General features: G+C 28.0%; 1 protein-coding gene across 1 annotated transcript; it reads right to left on the bottom strand.

Annotated features, from left to right (window-relative positions):
• Nucleotides 1-723: 723 nt before the first annotated feature.
• LOC129906312 (putative inorganic phosphate cotransporter) lies at nt 724-14,587 on the bottom strand. Its single transcript, XM_055982014.1, has 4 exons — nt 14,063-14,587; nt 2,275-2,408; nt 1,131-2,210; nt 724-1,066 (listed from the first exon to the last, which is right to left on the bottom strand). Exons 1-4 carry the CDS (start codon nt 14,130-14,132, stop codon nt 878-880), a joined length of 1,473 nt encoding a protein of 490 aa, XP_055837989.1. The 5' UTR covers nt 14,133-14,587; the 3' UTR covers nt 724-877.
• Nucleotides 14,588-16,108: the final 1,521 nt, after the last annotated feature.

The raw sequence follows: 16,108 nt of genomic DNA on the forward strand, positions 1-16,108 counted from the left end.
TGTACTACTAAGAAAAAGAAGGAACAAAAAAAATTTCTTAGCATTTTTAACTAAAATGCTGTTATATATTAATGTTATTCCAAGTCGGTCGACCGTTGCTCCTTTTGGAAAATTGAAGAAAGGTGACAGCAAAAATCTTTTTCAGGCAAGTATTTTTAAGTGTAATAACAAAAATTTTTATAAAAAAATGTTACAAAATCGCTTTTCAAAAAGCAACTCAACGGCATACAGCATAACGATGTTGTTTCGAATATTTTCACTTGAAATTGATTTGAAAAAATAATAAAATTTGGGTGTTGGAACGCATCATTTACTTAGAAATATAAATCTTTGGTAGCTTATAAATTTTGTTCTCGTTATTAATTAAAAATCGTACGTATTTCTGAGAAAAATAGTGCTTTAATGATTTGGTGCCAATATTCCTTGTTTTTTTTTTTATTTTTTTTTTTTGAGTTTGAAAAAAAAAAATTGTAAAAAACGAACTTTTTTCTAGCACCTAGAGGCCACCCCTTATATAGTCAAAAAATTATACGCAAATATATTTTAACATTTTATTAACAATTTATTTAAAACAAAATAATTTACATAATAACTTATTTATACCTTATTTACTAAACTTAACACAAAAACATAAAACATTGCCGTTTATTTTTATTTCGGTAAAAGAATTTACCAATTATATAAAATTAACAGTTAACAATTTTACAATTTATAATTTAAAATTCTATAAATTCATTCGTTCGTTGCTTTATCTTCTTTTCAAAGACTTGACTACTTTTTTAAGTAAGTATTGGTTTTTTAGCACTTATGACTAGATCACGACTTTTATATTTTTTTTTTAAATACTCGTATACAATTTCTTTTTTAAATTCACACTTTAATAACGTGACTCTACTACAATTATGCGTGTAGGATTTTGTGCAGAAGTTTGTCCATTTGTAACACTCTTTTTAGGTTCATTCCATGGTTGTGTTTCAACTTTTCCAAAAGCAATAAACAATGAATTTCCGACTAGATAGACTGCAGCAGCAATGAAAAAGATTATCCTCCATTGAGAAGGATTTTTCTAAAAAAAGATATAAAAAAAATGTTTCGAAATATGTAAAATTATTAAGTTCTTTTAAATGTACCTCATCTGTAACAATAAATCCAACAAGAAGTGGAGCAATGATACTCATAATATTCGCTGCACCATTCGTAATTCCCATCAAGGTTCCAGCGTAATTTGGTGACAAATCAATATGATTCATTTGGAAGCCCAAATAGCATGCAGCATTCATACTCACTGTCAGAGTTAACAAAACTACAGCCCATTCAACATGATCCTTATTCATGTAACCCATTCCAATCAAACCGATCATTGGCACCCACAAACCAAGGGAATTGAAGAACTTCCTGCTGAATGAGAGACTCATGCATGGATTCCTGTTCAATAGCTCTGAGATGAATACGAATACAAAACACATTCCAAACATTCCCCAGTAAGGAAGTGATGAAAGGATAGCACTGTCCTTAATATTTAAGTCCAAAATATTCTTCATGTAAGTTGGCATTTCGGTTAATAAAGTCCAGAAGCCCCAGTTATTAGAACAATGCGACAGCAGAAGAACCAAGAATGGCATTGAAGTGAAGATACTTTTCCATGGAGTCGATAATTTTTGTGCTGATTTGGGTTCACTATTTTCAATTGTTGGTACCCATTCGATGTAGGCCTTTTCTTCTTCAGAAACAAATCGGTTTTCTGATGGAGAACTTGAGGCGAAAAAGAACCATAAAACTGCCCAAACTAAACCCATTCCACCGGAAGCGTAGAAAATACTTGGCCAACCCATTGACGAAGATGCTAATTCTCCACTGACAGCCAACATTACAGCTGTACCGAATTGTGCACCAGAATATGATATGGTTCCTAATCTTCCACGTTCTTTAAGTGGCGCCCATTTGGCGACCAATGTGTGAGTTGAAGGGAAAACGGTTCCTTGACAAAGTCCTTGAATGACACGCAAAGCTATAACTAAAGCTGATCCACCAATTTCAGCACAGATTGGTGTAAGAATTGCCAGAATTGAGCAGATTGTGAGACCCCAGAAGACAACTAATTTAGCTCCGAATTTTTGAGCCAATTGTCCGGCAGGAACTTGAGTGATAACATAACCCCAGAAAAAACTGCTCAAAATTACTGATCTGGCTTTTTCTTCCCAGTGGTATTCCTAGAAAATATAAAGAAAACAAAAGTTAGTAAATAAGATGGCGGATTCTATTGAGTAGTCTTACTGGATAATTTGGATTGGTGGTATTATCTGTCATAACGACAATAGCAACTGACATATTCACTCGAAGGCCATAAGTCACAGCTAGGGCAAAGAAAATTAGAGCACATTGCACGTGACGAACTCCGAAAATAGAGTCTGAAATAAAAAATAGAAAATTAGGTTCTGTTTAATATTAAATAAACTTAATAAAATAAAAAATAAAACTTTGTTAACTGCCATTAAAGACATTTTAATTATGAACCACTTTAATGAGAAGAGAAAGTAACAGCTTTTGCATGCATTTTTTTGTTCAGTTTAATAACTGCTATAATTTCTTGCAGTTTGTGAGCCTTAATGTATGCAACACTATCCAATGTATGTTAAATGTTAATGTTTGGCATACTTTTAGGAGTGTACATTTGCATAACTTTATTTGTAACGGTTGAAATTTTGTGTGTGAAAACATCTTTTTTTTTTCAGTTGTTGAGTAAAGTTTTAAGGTTTTTGGTTTTTGGGCTTAGATTCCATTACAGTTCATTTTATAAATTGTGAAAAAAGGCTAAGAATCTACACCTTAAAACCTTCTAAAACTTGGATTTAGAATAACAGTTTTATTTTAAGACATCTTGTTCAAATATACGGGAATGAGCTTGAAAGTTGGTCGGTAATTAATTTTATAAGGTGTATAAGTGTTAAAAAAGGAAATAGTTAATTTCGAATAAATTTCCCAATTTTCCTCCAATTTTTCAGAATAAAATACTTTAAGCTCTTGTTAGAAATAAATAAAAAACACTGCATTTTGTGGTCATTTTATGTTACTCACTTTCTTATAGGCATACGAATTTGTTGTTCAATAAAAGTGGATTTCTTTCATTCTGATAACACTGATCAACAAGGTTTTTGTTACAGAAACCAGGATATACTTTTCTATAGGTTTTTTGAGAGCTACATTTTGTCTTTCTTTATCCGTTTAGATCTTTTAAATATCTCTTTTTATCTTTGAGAAATTTTAAGTTGAAGTCAACGTGTTTGGTATATCTGATGTTCATTTTATTTTAATAGCAAAGCTCGAAAAGTTTTTTACCAATCACTTTCGAATTTTGACATTTTATCTTTTGAAAGACAAAATGTAGTTCTTTTAGAAACCGTCACAAATTTAATTGAAACAAATAACCAAACGTTAAAAAATAACCTCGAAAACTGGTAAAAAGTGGCATTTTCGATTTTCTAACGGGAATATCTGAAAAACTTGATGTGATAGATTTTTTTTGATTTTGGATTTAAGCTCAGGACACCGAAATCCCTTAGAAAAGTGTTTTAGTAACAAAAAAAAGTGTAATTTTGTTGACCAGTGTAATTTTTTCGAAATCTCAATATTATTGTGTAGAAAAAGAAATTCATTTTTAAAATTTTAATAGCAATACAAAAACATAACAATTGTTAAAAAAGAGCCAAGTTCTCCTATTTTTAAATTATAATAGCACTAAAAGGACTAAGATATAAAAGTGTACCAAGTTCTTAGCTAGGTTGATAAGTAAACAATCAAAATTAAATTGAAACTTGGTACACTTTTACATCTTTTTTGAACTTAAAATAAAAGTTAAGTTCGCTTCAAAAAAGATATATTTCATTTATTTTAAATTATGTAAATTTGTTTATAAAAAAATTAAAAAGTATTTCAATTTATCCTATCTTCGTGACCTTTTTTCAATCAAAATTATGATCCTAAGTGGGCTGTAGGTCTGTCTTGGTATTTTAATATTTTGTCGACGTTTCGGGCGTGATTACACCCTTCTTCAGGACTCTTAAGTAAAAAATTTTTATTCTAAAAATACTAAAAAAAAATCTAAATTAAAATCTATACTTACAATATTATAAAATAATAAATTTTAAGATATTTCTTAAAATTTGTTTTGGTTAATGTTCTGTTATCTCTTTTTTATTTTTTATATTTTTGCAATATTTCAAAATTCAAAAATTGAAGCCTTGAAAAAGACGTTTCAATTAATCGAATTTCAAAATAATGAAATCTAAATTTCACATTTGATAAAAAAATCAAAATTTGACTTTCAAAATCAAACACGATCTTCAGAAATCAGGTCAAATATAAAATTTAGCCTAAAATATTTCTATGGACAAACTGACTATAGATATTGCTCAGTCCTTCGCAATCTGATCGCCTATTAACAGTATTATTAGTATTTAAAATGTGCAACATTTCCAATAACATACGTTTACTATAGTGTTTTTCTGTCTGTAAAATGTCAACATTGTTAAAGTCTGGCCTATGTCCTTCATCTATGCAATGTAAAGTATTTGATTGGTATAAAAAACCAACATCTTCAGGTCGTCTTATTAATTTTAATTCAAAACAGCCGAAACATGTTATTATCAACACAGCTAAAAATTTTGTCAACAGAGTATTGGATATCAGTGACATTGTCTTTCGTCAAAAAAACATAAAAATAATTACCAATACTTTACTTTCTAACTCCTTTCCATTAAACATAATAAGAACAATATTGAATCAATATTTCAATCCCTTGGTTCAAACAAATTTAGTAACAAATGTTACACAGTTTTCATACAAAAGTATTCTATACATTCCAGGTCTTTCAAATAGAATTTTAAATGCCCCCATAAGAAATAAAGACAATGTTCGTTTAGCTTTTAAATCGTCAAATATCTTAAGAAGTTCATTGTTTTCAAATTTAAAAGGTGAATTTTCGAAAAGTGAAAGATCAAATATTGTCTATAAGATAAAATGTCTAGGTGACGGAATAAACCATTGTCCTTCCGTTTATGTAGGAACTTCTATGCAAAAGCTAAAAAATCGTTTAGCTGGTCACAGATCAGACATAAATAGCGGACACTCACAAAAAACAGCATTGGCTTTACATTGCATAGATTAAGGACATAGGCCAGTCTTTAACAATGTTGACAATACAGACAGAAAAACACTATAGTAAACGTATGTTATTGGAAATGTTGCACATTTTAAATACTAATAATACTGTTAATAGGCGATCAGATTGCGAAGGACTGAGCAATATCTATAGTCAGTTTGTCCATAGAAATATTTTAGGCTAAATTTTATATTTGACCTGATTTCTGAAGATCGTGTTTGATTTTGAAAGTCAAATTTTGATTTTTTTATCAAATGTGAAATTTAGATTTCATTATTTTGAAATTCGATTAATTGAAACGTCTTTTTCAAGGCTTCAATTTTTGAATTTTGAAATATTGCAAAAATATAAAAAATAAAAAAGAGATAACAGAACATTAACCAAAACAAATTTTAAGAAATATCTTAAAATTTATTATTTTATAATATTGTAAGTATAGATTTTAATTTAGATTTTTTTTAGTATTTTTAGAATAAAAATTTTTTACTTAAGAGTCCTGAAGAAGGGTGTAATCACGCCCGAAACGTCGACAAAATATTAAAATACCAAGACAGACCTACAGCCCACTTAGGATCATAATTTTAAAAAGTATTTCATTTTAATAGCATTTTTTTTAAATAACTGTTCGAAAATAAATTAAGCCGAAATTGTTTCACTCTAAATTATATTTGAAGTCTCCATTAAGAATTAAAAAACTGTAAAATCAAATAACAATTTTATAATTTCTCTTTTTAAACGGCGACATTGAATTTATTGGAGTGTGAATACTGATTTCAACTAAAAGTTAATAGCAGTTAATTATGTCCAAAATAAATTTAAGAGTTGAATTAATACAATGCATTTTACTAAAAAAAATTTTGAAAAATTGACATGACAAATTTGTTAGACTTTGAAGTGCATAGTTTTTCAAAAAGACTTCATTAATTTTACTTGATTTTGAATTATGAGTCAAAAATGAGCTTCTGGGTTTTTAAAATTGTATACATGTATTAAAATTGTAGATGTTACAGTTCTGTTAAGATATTAATTTTTATGTTTGAAGTGAATTCGTTAAAACGATGGAAAATTGTCTTTCACTCGCAAATAATATAATGTTTTTTGTCTATAACCAAGGCAATCTTATGACATCATTTAATTTATGACATTTAAACAATATTTTTGAGTAAAACTGTTTTTGTGTACAAAAATCTTAATTTTAACTTAACAACAATGGCAAACTTTGACTCATAGGGGTTAATGTGTTTTTAATTACCGGAGTATAAAAAAAATATCGCATAAAGCAGAGTCCAGTTCCTTGCTGTTTTTGAAGAAGTTTAGAGAAACAAAAATTTCAAAGCATCTATACGAGATGCTTTTTGAGTGTGTGTTTTTGTGTATTGAGTAGGATTTTGTATCTTTGAAGCGTGCACTATGCTGCGAACAGAAAAGAAGGAACTTTTCCTTTTAACATTCTTGGTTTCTTAAAACATAAAATAAATTGACTGCTAGCCAGTTAAAGATTTATAATAGCCGTGTTTTATTGGTACTCAATATTTTACTGAGTAAATATTTAATGCTGTAAGCTACAACAATTACTTTTATTTATTATTAATAATCATTTTTTGTTGAACGGAAGTGTAAAAAATTTTTCTGTAAACTAACAAATAAAAAAGTTTTTGTTTTTATCCTTAGCAAACATTTGTTGAGCTAAGTACTGAGTTACCAATAAAACACGGCTAATAAACTAATTTTATTACTAAGAAATAGCATTCCAATTTTATTTTCAAGTTTATTTAGAGCCAATTTTTCATCAACCATATAAACCCCAGTTAAGGCTTATTCCTACGAAAAATAGTTTTTTTTTTTTTATTGACATTATTTTTTTGATTGTCTAACTGACAAATTGAATAATTAGAGCTTAGAAAACAATTTTATTCGCATTTTTAAAATCTTTAGTTTTACATTTCTAGATTTTTAAAGAAAGAGTTTTAACAACCTTCCCAACTACATAGTTCTGATTTAAAAATAATATTAGAATTAGGTAAGATTAGTAATACCTTTATATTGGAAAATAATTGTCTTAGAAACGACATTTCAGTCTCTAATCAGTCAACTTATAATTCTTAGAACAAATTAAAAGTCTCTGGCAATACTACAATCATATTTTCATTTTTGCAACAAAAAATTCTTTAATTTCATAAAATCAATAAAATGCATGCAGATAAATAAAAAAGAATGTTTGAATGTGGGAAAACTGACACGTGTCAGACACTGCCTACCATTTTTGTAATATTTTTATTTATTAAAATAACAATAAATGCAAATATTTATGGTGGGTTGGAGTAAAAAAAAACATCTATTGTTTTAATAATAAAATTATAATTTGTGTATCAAAACTATAAAAAAGATCATATTTAATAAGTAACATCTTGCATGCTTACATAAAAAAAAAAATATGAAATACAAAAATCGCAATCAAAGATCAATTGCAATAGGCAATTATTTTCCAAGCATGTCATTATCAATCATCAAACATGGTAATCCATGAGAATTGAGTTGGTGGAATTATCACATTTGCAGTATGGAATCTCTATTGAGTAAAATTATATCTATCTTGAATTGCAATCTAAAAAAGTAGAAAATATTAAAAATAAACTACATCGGCAATTTATTGATGACGAAAATGGTGTTGGTATCGTTCGTATCTGGAAAAGTGAGATAATTGCATATGCAATCAGTTAATAAAGTGACAATGTGATTTATTATTTTAAAAAGTTGCGGAAATTAAAAAAAAATTAACAAGTCTAATTAATATCAGATCAGTGACCCAAAGTTACATTAGTTATAGTTGTTTATTAATTTAGCTTCACAGTTTTTAATTATTTTATCGTTATTAAAAAATCTACATATTTGGATTATGAATTAAAAAGTGGGAAGAATTATTATAAAATGTATTCTGATAATTAAGATGAATAAACAGAAAAAATCAGAAAATTTTCGGTGCAAGATTATTTACGAAAGGTTTTATGATGCAATTTTCTAAATAGGGTTGTCGTTTGGATAAGGAAATAAATTAAAATTGAAAATACTAGAAATTATGAAGAAAAGTTCTGTGGGCGGATAAATGGAAAAGCGGAAAAAAACCGCTCGCATGACATTACTTAGTTTCTTTTAGTTTTTGATTCAAAAACGATTATTTCAGCTATTAATACATTATTTTTTTGTAATCAATGGATCTCCAATTCAAGGGGAAAACCAATTTGTTTTGTTTGCGTCTAAAGATTTGATAAAAATACAAATATATAAACAAAGGTACTTTAACCACTTTGTTAAGCTTATTGAGATAAGAACAAGTGCGAATTGATAGGTCTAGCAAATAAACAAGGTTTTTTTTTATGATAATCGAGAAATGAAATGGGCTCAAGGATGATAAACCTTGAAGATATTTAATTTTAAGATAATTACCCGTTTTAAACTTGTGCAGTTTTTTTTCTATCAAATAATCTTCAAATTAATTAAAACTAAGATTTGCTATTATTCTAAGAAAATTAAAGAGTTTTAAGACAGCACCTGTGTACAGAAAGATTTTAGTAGATTATGCGATATTTTCAATCTGATTGCGAAAATTAAATTAATATAAACTTTTAAAAGGGGCTGGTATTACCCAAAGCAGATAACTATATACGATTTTAAAACTTATTGAATGATAAAAACCATTTAATTTTGTTTCAGTTATTTTATGTAGGTATAGGTACATTTAGACCAGTCGCCGTAGACGAAATAATAGCTTTTAGTCGCAAAAAATTTTACCGGTTTAAATTTTTCGTATATTTTTAGGATATGAACCTTGTTTAAAACCTATTTTGAACGAAAACCGAAATTGACGAACTTTTTTCAATTTTCAGCATATTATGGAAACATTTTCTAGGAACCATTTAAAGAAAATAAAATTTTGTATGCAGTGACAAAAAAAATTATTTTACTTTTATTTTTATTTTATCACTACGATTTTTTTGCGAAGAAAAATAAAAATTCAAATATGAATATGAAATATATTCGCAAAGATTCTCTTAGAATCACTAGCTTTTTGTTTGACCCACACGTGACAATCCGCACCACGTTCGCACCAAAAAAAAAAAAATATGAACAAATTGGCTGCACTGCCGCAGCACTGCTGCACCACGTCCGCACCATTTCATTTTGATTGAAAAATGTAGTGCACCACCGCCGCAATACGTCTGCACCATGATCAAATATTCTATTCTCGTACTTAAAGAATTGTTTAAGTCGTTTTTTTTTTATTTTTCAATAATCCAAAATTATGTATCATGGTGCAGTGATTTTTTCATATAAAATGAAATGGTGCGGACGTGGAATTTTCCGCCAAACGGTGGTGGTGCAGATGTAGTGCATCGGTCAAGATTTTTTTAATTTTTTTCTTTAAAAATTCAATTTCTATTTTTATTGGAAATTTTTTTGCACATAGGTACTTAACCCTCTGTCGGCACACGGGTGCGAATTTGGCATTACAAAAATGAAAAGTGGCCACAGAAAAGTGTCTTTATAAGGGTGAAAATACATTTTTTTGAATTGTGAATACAGTATTCGAATTCCTCGGAAAATTCTACATAAATTTCATATATGATTCTCTATAAAATAGTAAGACCGAAAAAAGTTCTAGCGCCATGAAAAAGTATAAACCAAATTCGCAAAAAAGAGGTGTGCCTACAGAATGTTAATGAAAAACAAAATATTAAATTCTGTATAAATTATGAACAGAATTTGAAAGAAAAACAATAGAATCATTAAACGAGTGTCCAACACGTAACGATGAAATGCTTCATAATTGTTGTTGTATTAAATAAAAAAAATAGTTCTATAGTTATTTATAAAAATTTTGTTTTGACTTGAGTATAATTTTTTTTTTTACCATAATCCCCATTTGTTAAAAAAAAGTTATTTGTTTTGAAACAAAAATTTAAGTATTATTTTTACCTTTTGTTTGTTTGCTTAAAACAATAGTCAAATATTTTTCATTTCCCAATGTCTTACAAATCGTTGTTAGTTATTCAAATTCATAATTCTTAAAATATCTCAAAAAATATAAGTTCTTTGTCTAATTGAGGTCAATATACAAATTTTATTGCATTAGTTAAAGAAAATGTGTTAAGTACAAAAATTAACAAAACTCATCTCTCAGAATCTCAAATAAGTTTGTTTTTGCTTTCATTCTTTAATGATGTGATAATAAAATATTATAACGTGCCATTAAAAATTATTATATTGATTAATGATCAAGAGCTGTTGTGGCAGTTTTAATAATGACTATGTCATTTAACAGATTTATTCTTATTGACTGAATGGTATTGTAATTGTTATATTATGCTTCTTTTGCGGTACTTTATTGTTATTTGCGAACCATTGACAATTGTCTGCGAAATTTATGTTCATAAATATCTTTAAAAATAATTATAATGTTTATTTTTTGTCTTTATTAAAGAATTAATTGGAATTAGTAGAACTAATTAACTATTTTGATACGACTGTCTGCGCGTATACCTTAATTTTCTCACAAATTAATTGGCAGATATACGTTTTGTTAGAAATCTTATCTTAGCTTACTACCACGCATATCAGACATATTTATAATACTGATATATATCTAAATTACTTTGCAATTTTTGTTTTATTTTATTTTTTTGTGACGTATGAGAAGATATAATTTGGTCAGTTATGAATCTTGATTTACAACAAGCTTAAAGGAATTTTATCAAATCTATATAAAGAAAAACATAACAATTAAAGAACGATTGAGGGTCATGTGGACGAAACAGAAAAATCAAATTGAGGAAATAAATAAAAATATTTTGATATTTTATCGCACCAACAAAAATTTGTAAACATGTGGATAGAAAAATTTGTTCTTAGTCATTCAAAATTTCAATTTAAGATTCTAATCACTTGGAAAATAAAAATTTCACATGATTAACAGAGAGGTAGAAATTTATATGGATATCGATTAATAGATAAATTTTGTACATACGTATATGACTCATATAAATTATCCATTTTTAAGTCTTAAATGTATTTTAGAATTCATGATTTCAGTTACCAAATAACTTATGTGTACGTGACTCTTCACCCCATCCCAGGTTTATGAAGAAATTGAAGAAAAAAAAAGCAAGTCCAAAAATAAAATATTTTTTGTTCACTGCGGCGTATACGTACTTTTTTTCTTTATGGTAGAAAATTCAATATTTATGACTGTTTCATAACATAAAAGCGAAATTTTTACTAAATTGGAGTTCTTAAAAGTGAAACTTATTTAAATAGTATGGAGAAAAAATAAATACATGTTTGGGTGTCTGCATTCCTGAAAAATAGCAGATGTTTGAGAAATTCAACATTTTTTATTAATCATGTGATAAGACTTAAATATCCCGTTAACCTTATTCGAATTGATAAAACAAAATTCTCTTGCAATTTAAGTTCTATATGTGGATACAAAATATTTCTTCATTTAAATTTCAAAAACATATTTTTAAATAAAAACTGAAAACTAGGCCATTTTTTTTTTTTTAATATATCCTCATAAAAAAAGATTATTAAACAACATTTTTTTTTAAGAACAAGTTTTAATTAACATAACTTGTTTAACATTTTTTTAAATTACTTGAAATTCTTAATCTTCAAAATTAACAAGAAAAATGCTAACGAAAACTAAACAAAAAATAACAGAGAATCAAAAATAAAAAATTTCAAAATTTAACCAAATCGAAGAAATAATATGTAAACGATTATTCAAATACAATTAAACAAATTAAAAATTAGTGTTTTAAGGAATAGTTAGAAAAATTCACGAGCTAGTTTTCAAGCTTTATTAATTAGAAAAAGTATTAATTCAGATTTAACCCAATATTGTATCACTTTATTGCATGCTCATACATCTTTGAATGTTTAAAAAGTAATTGAAGAAAGGTTTATGTTTCATAAATAAATTTACCAACGCGTCACGTAAAAACAAAAATAAAGGGGTTTCTTAGAAAAAAGTAGCTTTGTTTCTATTTTGCATCCAGTTTTCTTTTTTTTTATTAAAAATAAATAAGAGCAATACATTTTGAATATAAAATTAAATTTGGAAAATAACTAGTTTTTGTCTTTCATTTTTTTTTCCAAATCTTGTCTTTGAAAATAAAAGACAAGGTTTTTGGTCTTACAAGAAGTTTTGGCACATTAATGTTGGGGCAACAGTTGATGTTTAATAATTTTTTTCTAAGTTGAGTAATTTATTTATATCAATAGAACCCTAGTCTCGACTCAACCTACACGCACAAGTTTTTTGGCACATACCTCCTGAAAGTTTCATTAGAATAAGCTTTTCAAAGTTTTTGTTTCAAGACTTCGTTGAAATCAATTCTGTTTTTGTTTAAAGGAAGGTACAAAATTTTTACTGGGATCTTCAGTAATTGCTTTTCTAGGAGTCTAATTGTTACCTTTTTAAATGAAAAATTACAGAAGCAATTTTTGAGCACAATAAGTTTTCCCAAATTTTGTATGGCATGTTGTAGATGTAAAGTTTTTCTTGGCCATTAAAACAATTCCTAAAGCTTCTCTGAAAAGCCTCCCAAAAAAAGGAAAAAAAAACTTGATTTTAATCTTTTCACCCATTCAGTAAAACAATTAAAACCTTTTATATTGAAAAACTGGCAAATATAGTTTAAGGTCACTTTTTTGTTGTGCTTCAAATTTAAAGAATTTCAAACTTTTACGGAAAGAAAAGATTAATTAGAGTTTCATTAAATAAGAATTTTAAAAAGATGCCATTGATAATTTAAATCGTTAATTTGCCTCACACCTTAGATCATAAAAAATAAATAAAATGACCAACGAAGTTTAACATCTTGCGTGGTCTCATCCTTATTTAACAATGAATAATTGTACAGTTTTTTTTCATACATATTTGTTCATCACATGATGAATACTCGTCGTTGATTCGAACATAATTCCTGGCTTAGTTGCATATATCGAAAAAAAAAAAAAAAATAATAAAAAACATTTCTCATAGATCTTTATCAATGCTTTTTTTTAATGTTTTGATGTCAAATTAAACGAGCTGTTCAACCACGCACGTTACCTCTATTTGCTTTTTGAGCGTGGCAAACACAAAAAATTTATAGCCTATGATTTATGAAAATACATGAAAAAAAATGCAATAAATAATATGCGTTTAAAATACCTACCGGCGACACTAGGCGCCACACAAAGTATAAGTAACATTGTTCATTAACTATCCATATAGCTTATATGTGTTTCATGCGCCAACTATTCATATAGAAGGTTATAGCAATAAATATATTACTTGAATTAAATAAAATAAAAATCTATATAGATAGATAATATTATAAGACTCTCCAACATATAAAAAAATGTGCGACTACATAATTATAGTTATTAAATTTAAAACAAAAAGACACTTTACATGATCACTTGCGGAAACTCTATTTAGATGTAGAACTCCTTGCCAACTATTCTATAGCTTCCCCCCAGAAGCGCTCAAAAGTGCAACAAGCTTGCATGTTTGTACGCGAGCTCGCTTAATGAATGTGTTTAGCGACAAAATTCTGCTACTGTCTCATTATTTCTGAATACTGATGGAATAAATTGTAAAAAAATTGTTTATTTTTTTTAATGAATTAAACAATTCATTAAAAATGATAAAAAATAGAAAAAAAAAAATAGAATTTTTCACACAATGGCACAATGGAAGGTGTCTTGTAGTTTTTGATTAAATGCTTCAACAAGGACTATTTCTTCTGGAACCTGTCTTGACCGTACTTAGCCAAGCTTGATATCAAGGTTTGGTTTAAGCATTGTTAAAGCTTCTAACAAAGTTGTTCAGTCATTCAAAATTTTGGTAAAGCTTACTTGGTTTTGTAGGTTCATTTGCAGCTTCCTTGGCTTTATCCATCGTGCTCATGTCGAATGGGGTCTTCATGGTTCCTCGTTAAAACCGTTTGAAAGTTCGAATGAATTGCAACCGATTTTTGTTAACAATAAAAATGAAAAAACCGACTCTCCTCTTTTTTTAAACTAGCACTAAAAATAATTACTATTTGTTGCTGTTATGGAGAAGACACTGTTATTTTCTAGCTTTAATTCCACCGAATCACAAAACCAAGACGACGACGACGACGACAACAGCAAAGTAGGTAAAGAATACCTACAATATGACGACTAAATGTCTGTCTTAAATTAAATTGCACATTTGTATTACGTTCGACTTAAGTTGAACAGAGTTAAAAGGCGAATGATCAGCCGCTTCTAGCGTTACCGTCGGGCTAGGCTTCAATAATTTTGTTTGGGTTTTAGCTTCGCGCAAACATGCGAGAGCGATCAGTTTTTGTTGTTTTGTTTGCCAGAATAGCAGGCGGCACGTCCGAACAGTTGCAGGTTACTAATGATATTGTTCATAAAATATTAACTTTTTGTTTATATTGGCTATGTTGGTATATTTTGTGTATATTGAGTTGAGAGATTCGTGAAGCGGATAATGGAATTGATTGTTTTCGAGTTAAGACAAAACTGATTAGAAATTATAGCCACATGCGGATGGAAATCAATTGAATTGGTTTTTGAGAAATGAGGGTTTTTTCATTTTTGGTCGTAAGAGAAGAGATAAAACTTTATTATCAACTAGATGAGTTGTAATTTTTTTTTCTTTGGGTAGTTATTGTAGATACTTTTTTGATAAGCTGATAATGATCGGGATTGAATTCATGAAACGTGCCTTCAAAAGAAGTACGAGCCTAAATTTTTGGCTAGTTTTTGATAACAATTGGTCTGAGTGGTGTGAACTTATTCAAGGATACTATTTCTTTGATATTAGTATGATAAAGTCATATCTTAAATTAAGAAAAACAGTTGAAACTTTTGAAGAGACATGAATCTAGCAGACTTTTTACTTTCTTGTAAGGGAAATTTTAATGAAACTATTCAGTTCATAGTGTAAATTGGACATTTCGTCGCTTCAGAAGCAAAGTGTAATATGTCAAAATTTAGCGATTATGAGTTAGGTATACAGAAAAAATCACAGACTTTCGCTAAACTCTAGACGAAAACTGTTTTTTTAAGAATAATAATATTTCAAATCACTTTTCTGAAAATTCTAAATTTTGAGATATGACACTTTGCTTCTGAAGCGACGATTTGTTTTTTTACTGTTTTAAATGATTTTGACAAAACGAGATGTGCCATTTTTTGATAAAAAGGAATTATAAAAAAAAAATTTAATTTTTATAACTTTTTGTACATACAAATTGATACAAAATTGGACTACGATTTTTAAAAGAATATTAATCAACACTTTATAACGAAGTGTCAACAAAACTCATCAATCCGTTTTTAATATAGGTATTGATTGAGAAAAAAAGGATTGAAACTGTTTTTAAAAATCCAAAAAGGTCGTTTTTAAAAATCTTGTGAACGTTACTTTAATGCAGTTCTATGGCAGGTACCTCTAATACGGGTTTAAAAATTTATAAAAACTAGCCGACCCCGCCCTCGAAATTCGAGAGCCAATTTCTTTATTTTTTTTTGTTTGCAACAACTTTAAACACAATTATACCAAAATAGTTTCATTATTTTGTATAGTATTTGTTATTGCGATTAACTACACTTTTTGAAGACAAAATACACAGGTATATATAATATACCTACTTTTTGATATTTTTTAAACCTGCTTTAGATATTGTTGAACTACGTTTTCACTGCACTCAACTACGTAAAAAAAGTATCGAAAAAGAAAATGCAAAGTGTAATCGCCTTAATGCATCGTGTTTGCACCTTGCATTTTGCGATTCAATTCAACCTGTTTCATATTCCATTCATTCAAATTCCATCATTCAATCATTCAACTTCCACCAACTTCACTCAAATTTGTCATTCACATTGTAGGTTCTCGTCTTAGCTTAG

This window comes from Episyrphus balteatus, chromosome 1 (genome assembly GCF_945859705.1).
Source record: "Episyrphus balteatus chromosome 1, idEpiBalt1.1, whole genome shotgun sequence".
Lineage (NCBI taxonomy): Eukaryota > Metazoa > Arthropoda > Insecta > Diptera > Syrphidae > Episyrphus > Episyrphus balteatus.

Excerpts from the sequence above, each read along its gene's own strand:
- LOC129906312 (XM_055982014.1), bottom strand. The coding sequence starts at position 14,132 with ATGAAGACCCCATTCGACATGAGCACGATGGATAAAGCCAAGGAAGCT. Across the intron at positions 2,409-14,062 it reads AAATGAACCTACAAAACCAA|ACTCTATTTTCGGAGTTCGT; the intron begins GTAAGCTTTACC and ends TTTTTATTTCAG. Across the intron at positions 1,067-1,130 it reads GATTTATTGTTACAGATGAG|AAAAATCCTTCTCAATGGAG; the intron begins GTACATTTAAAA and ends ATCTTTTTTTAG.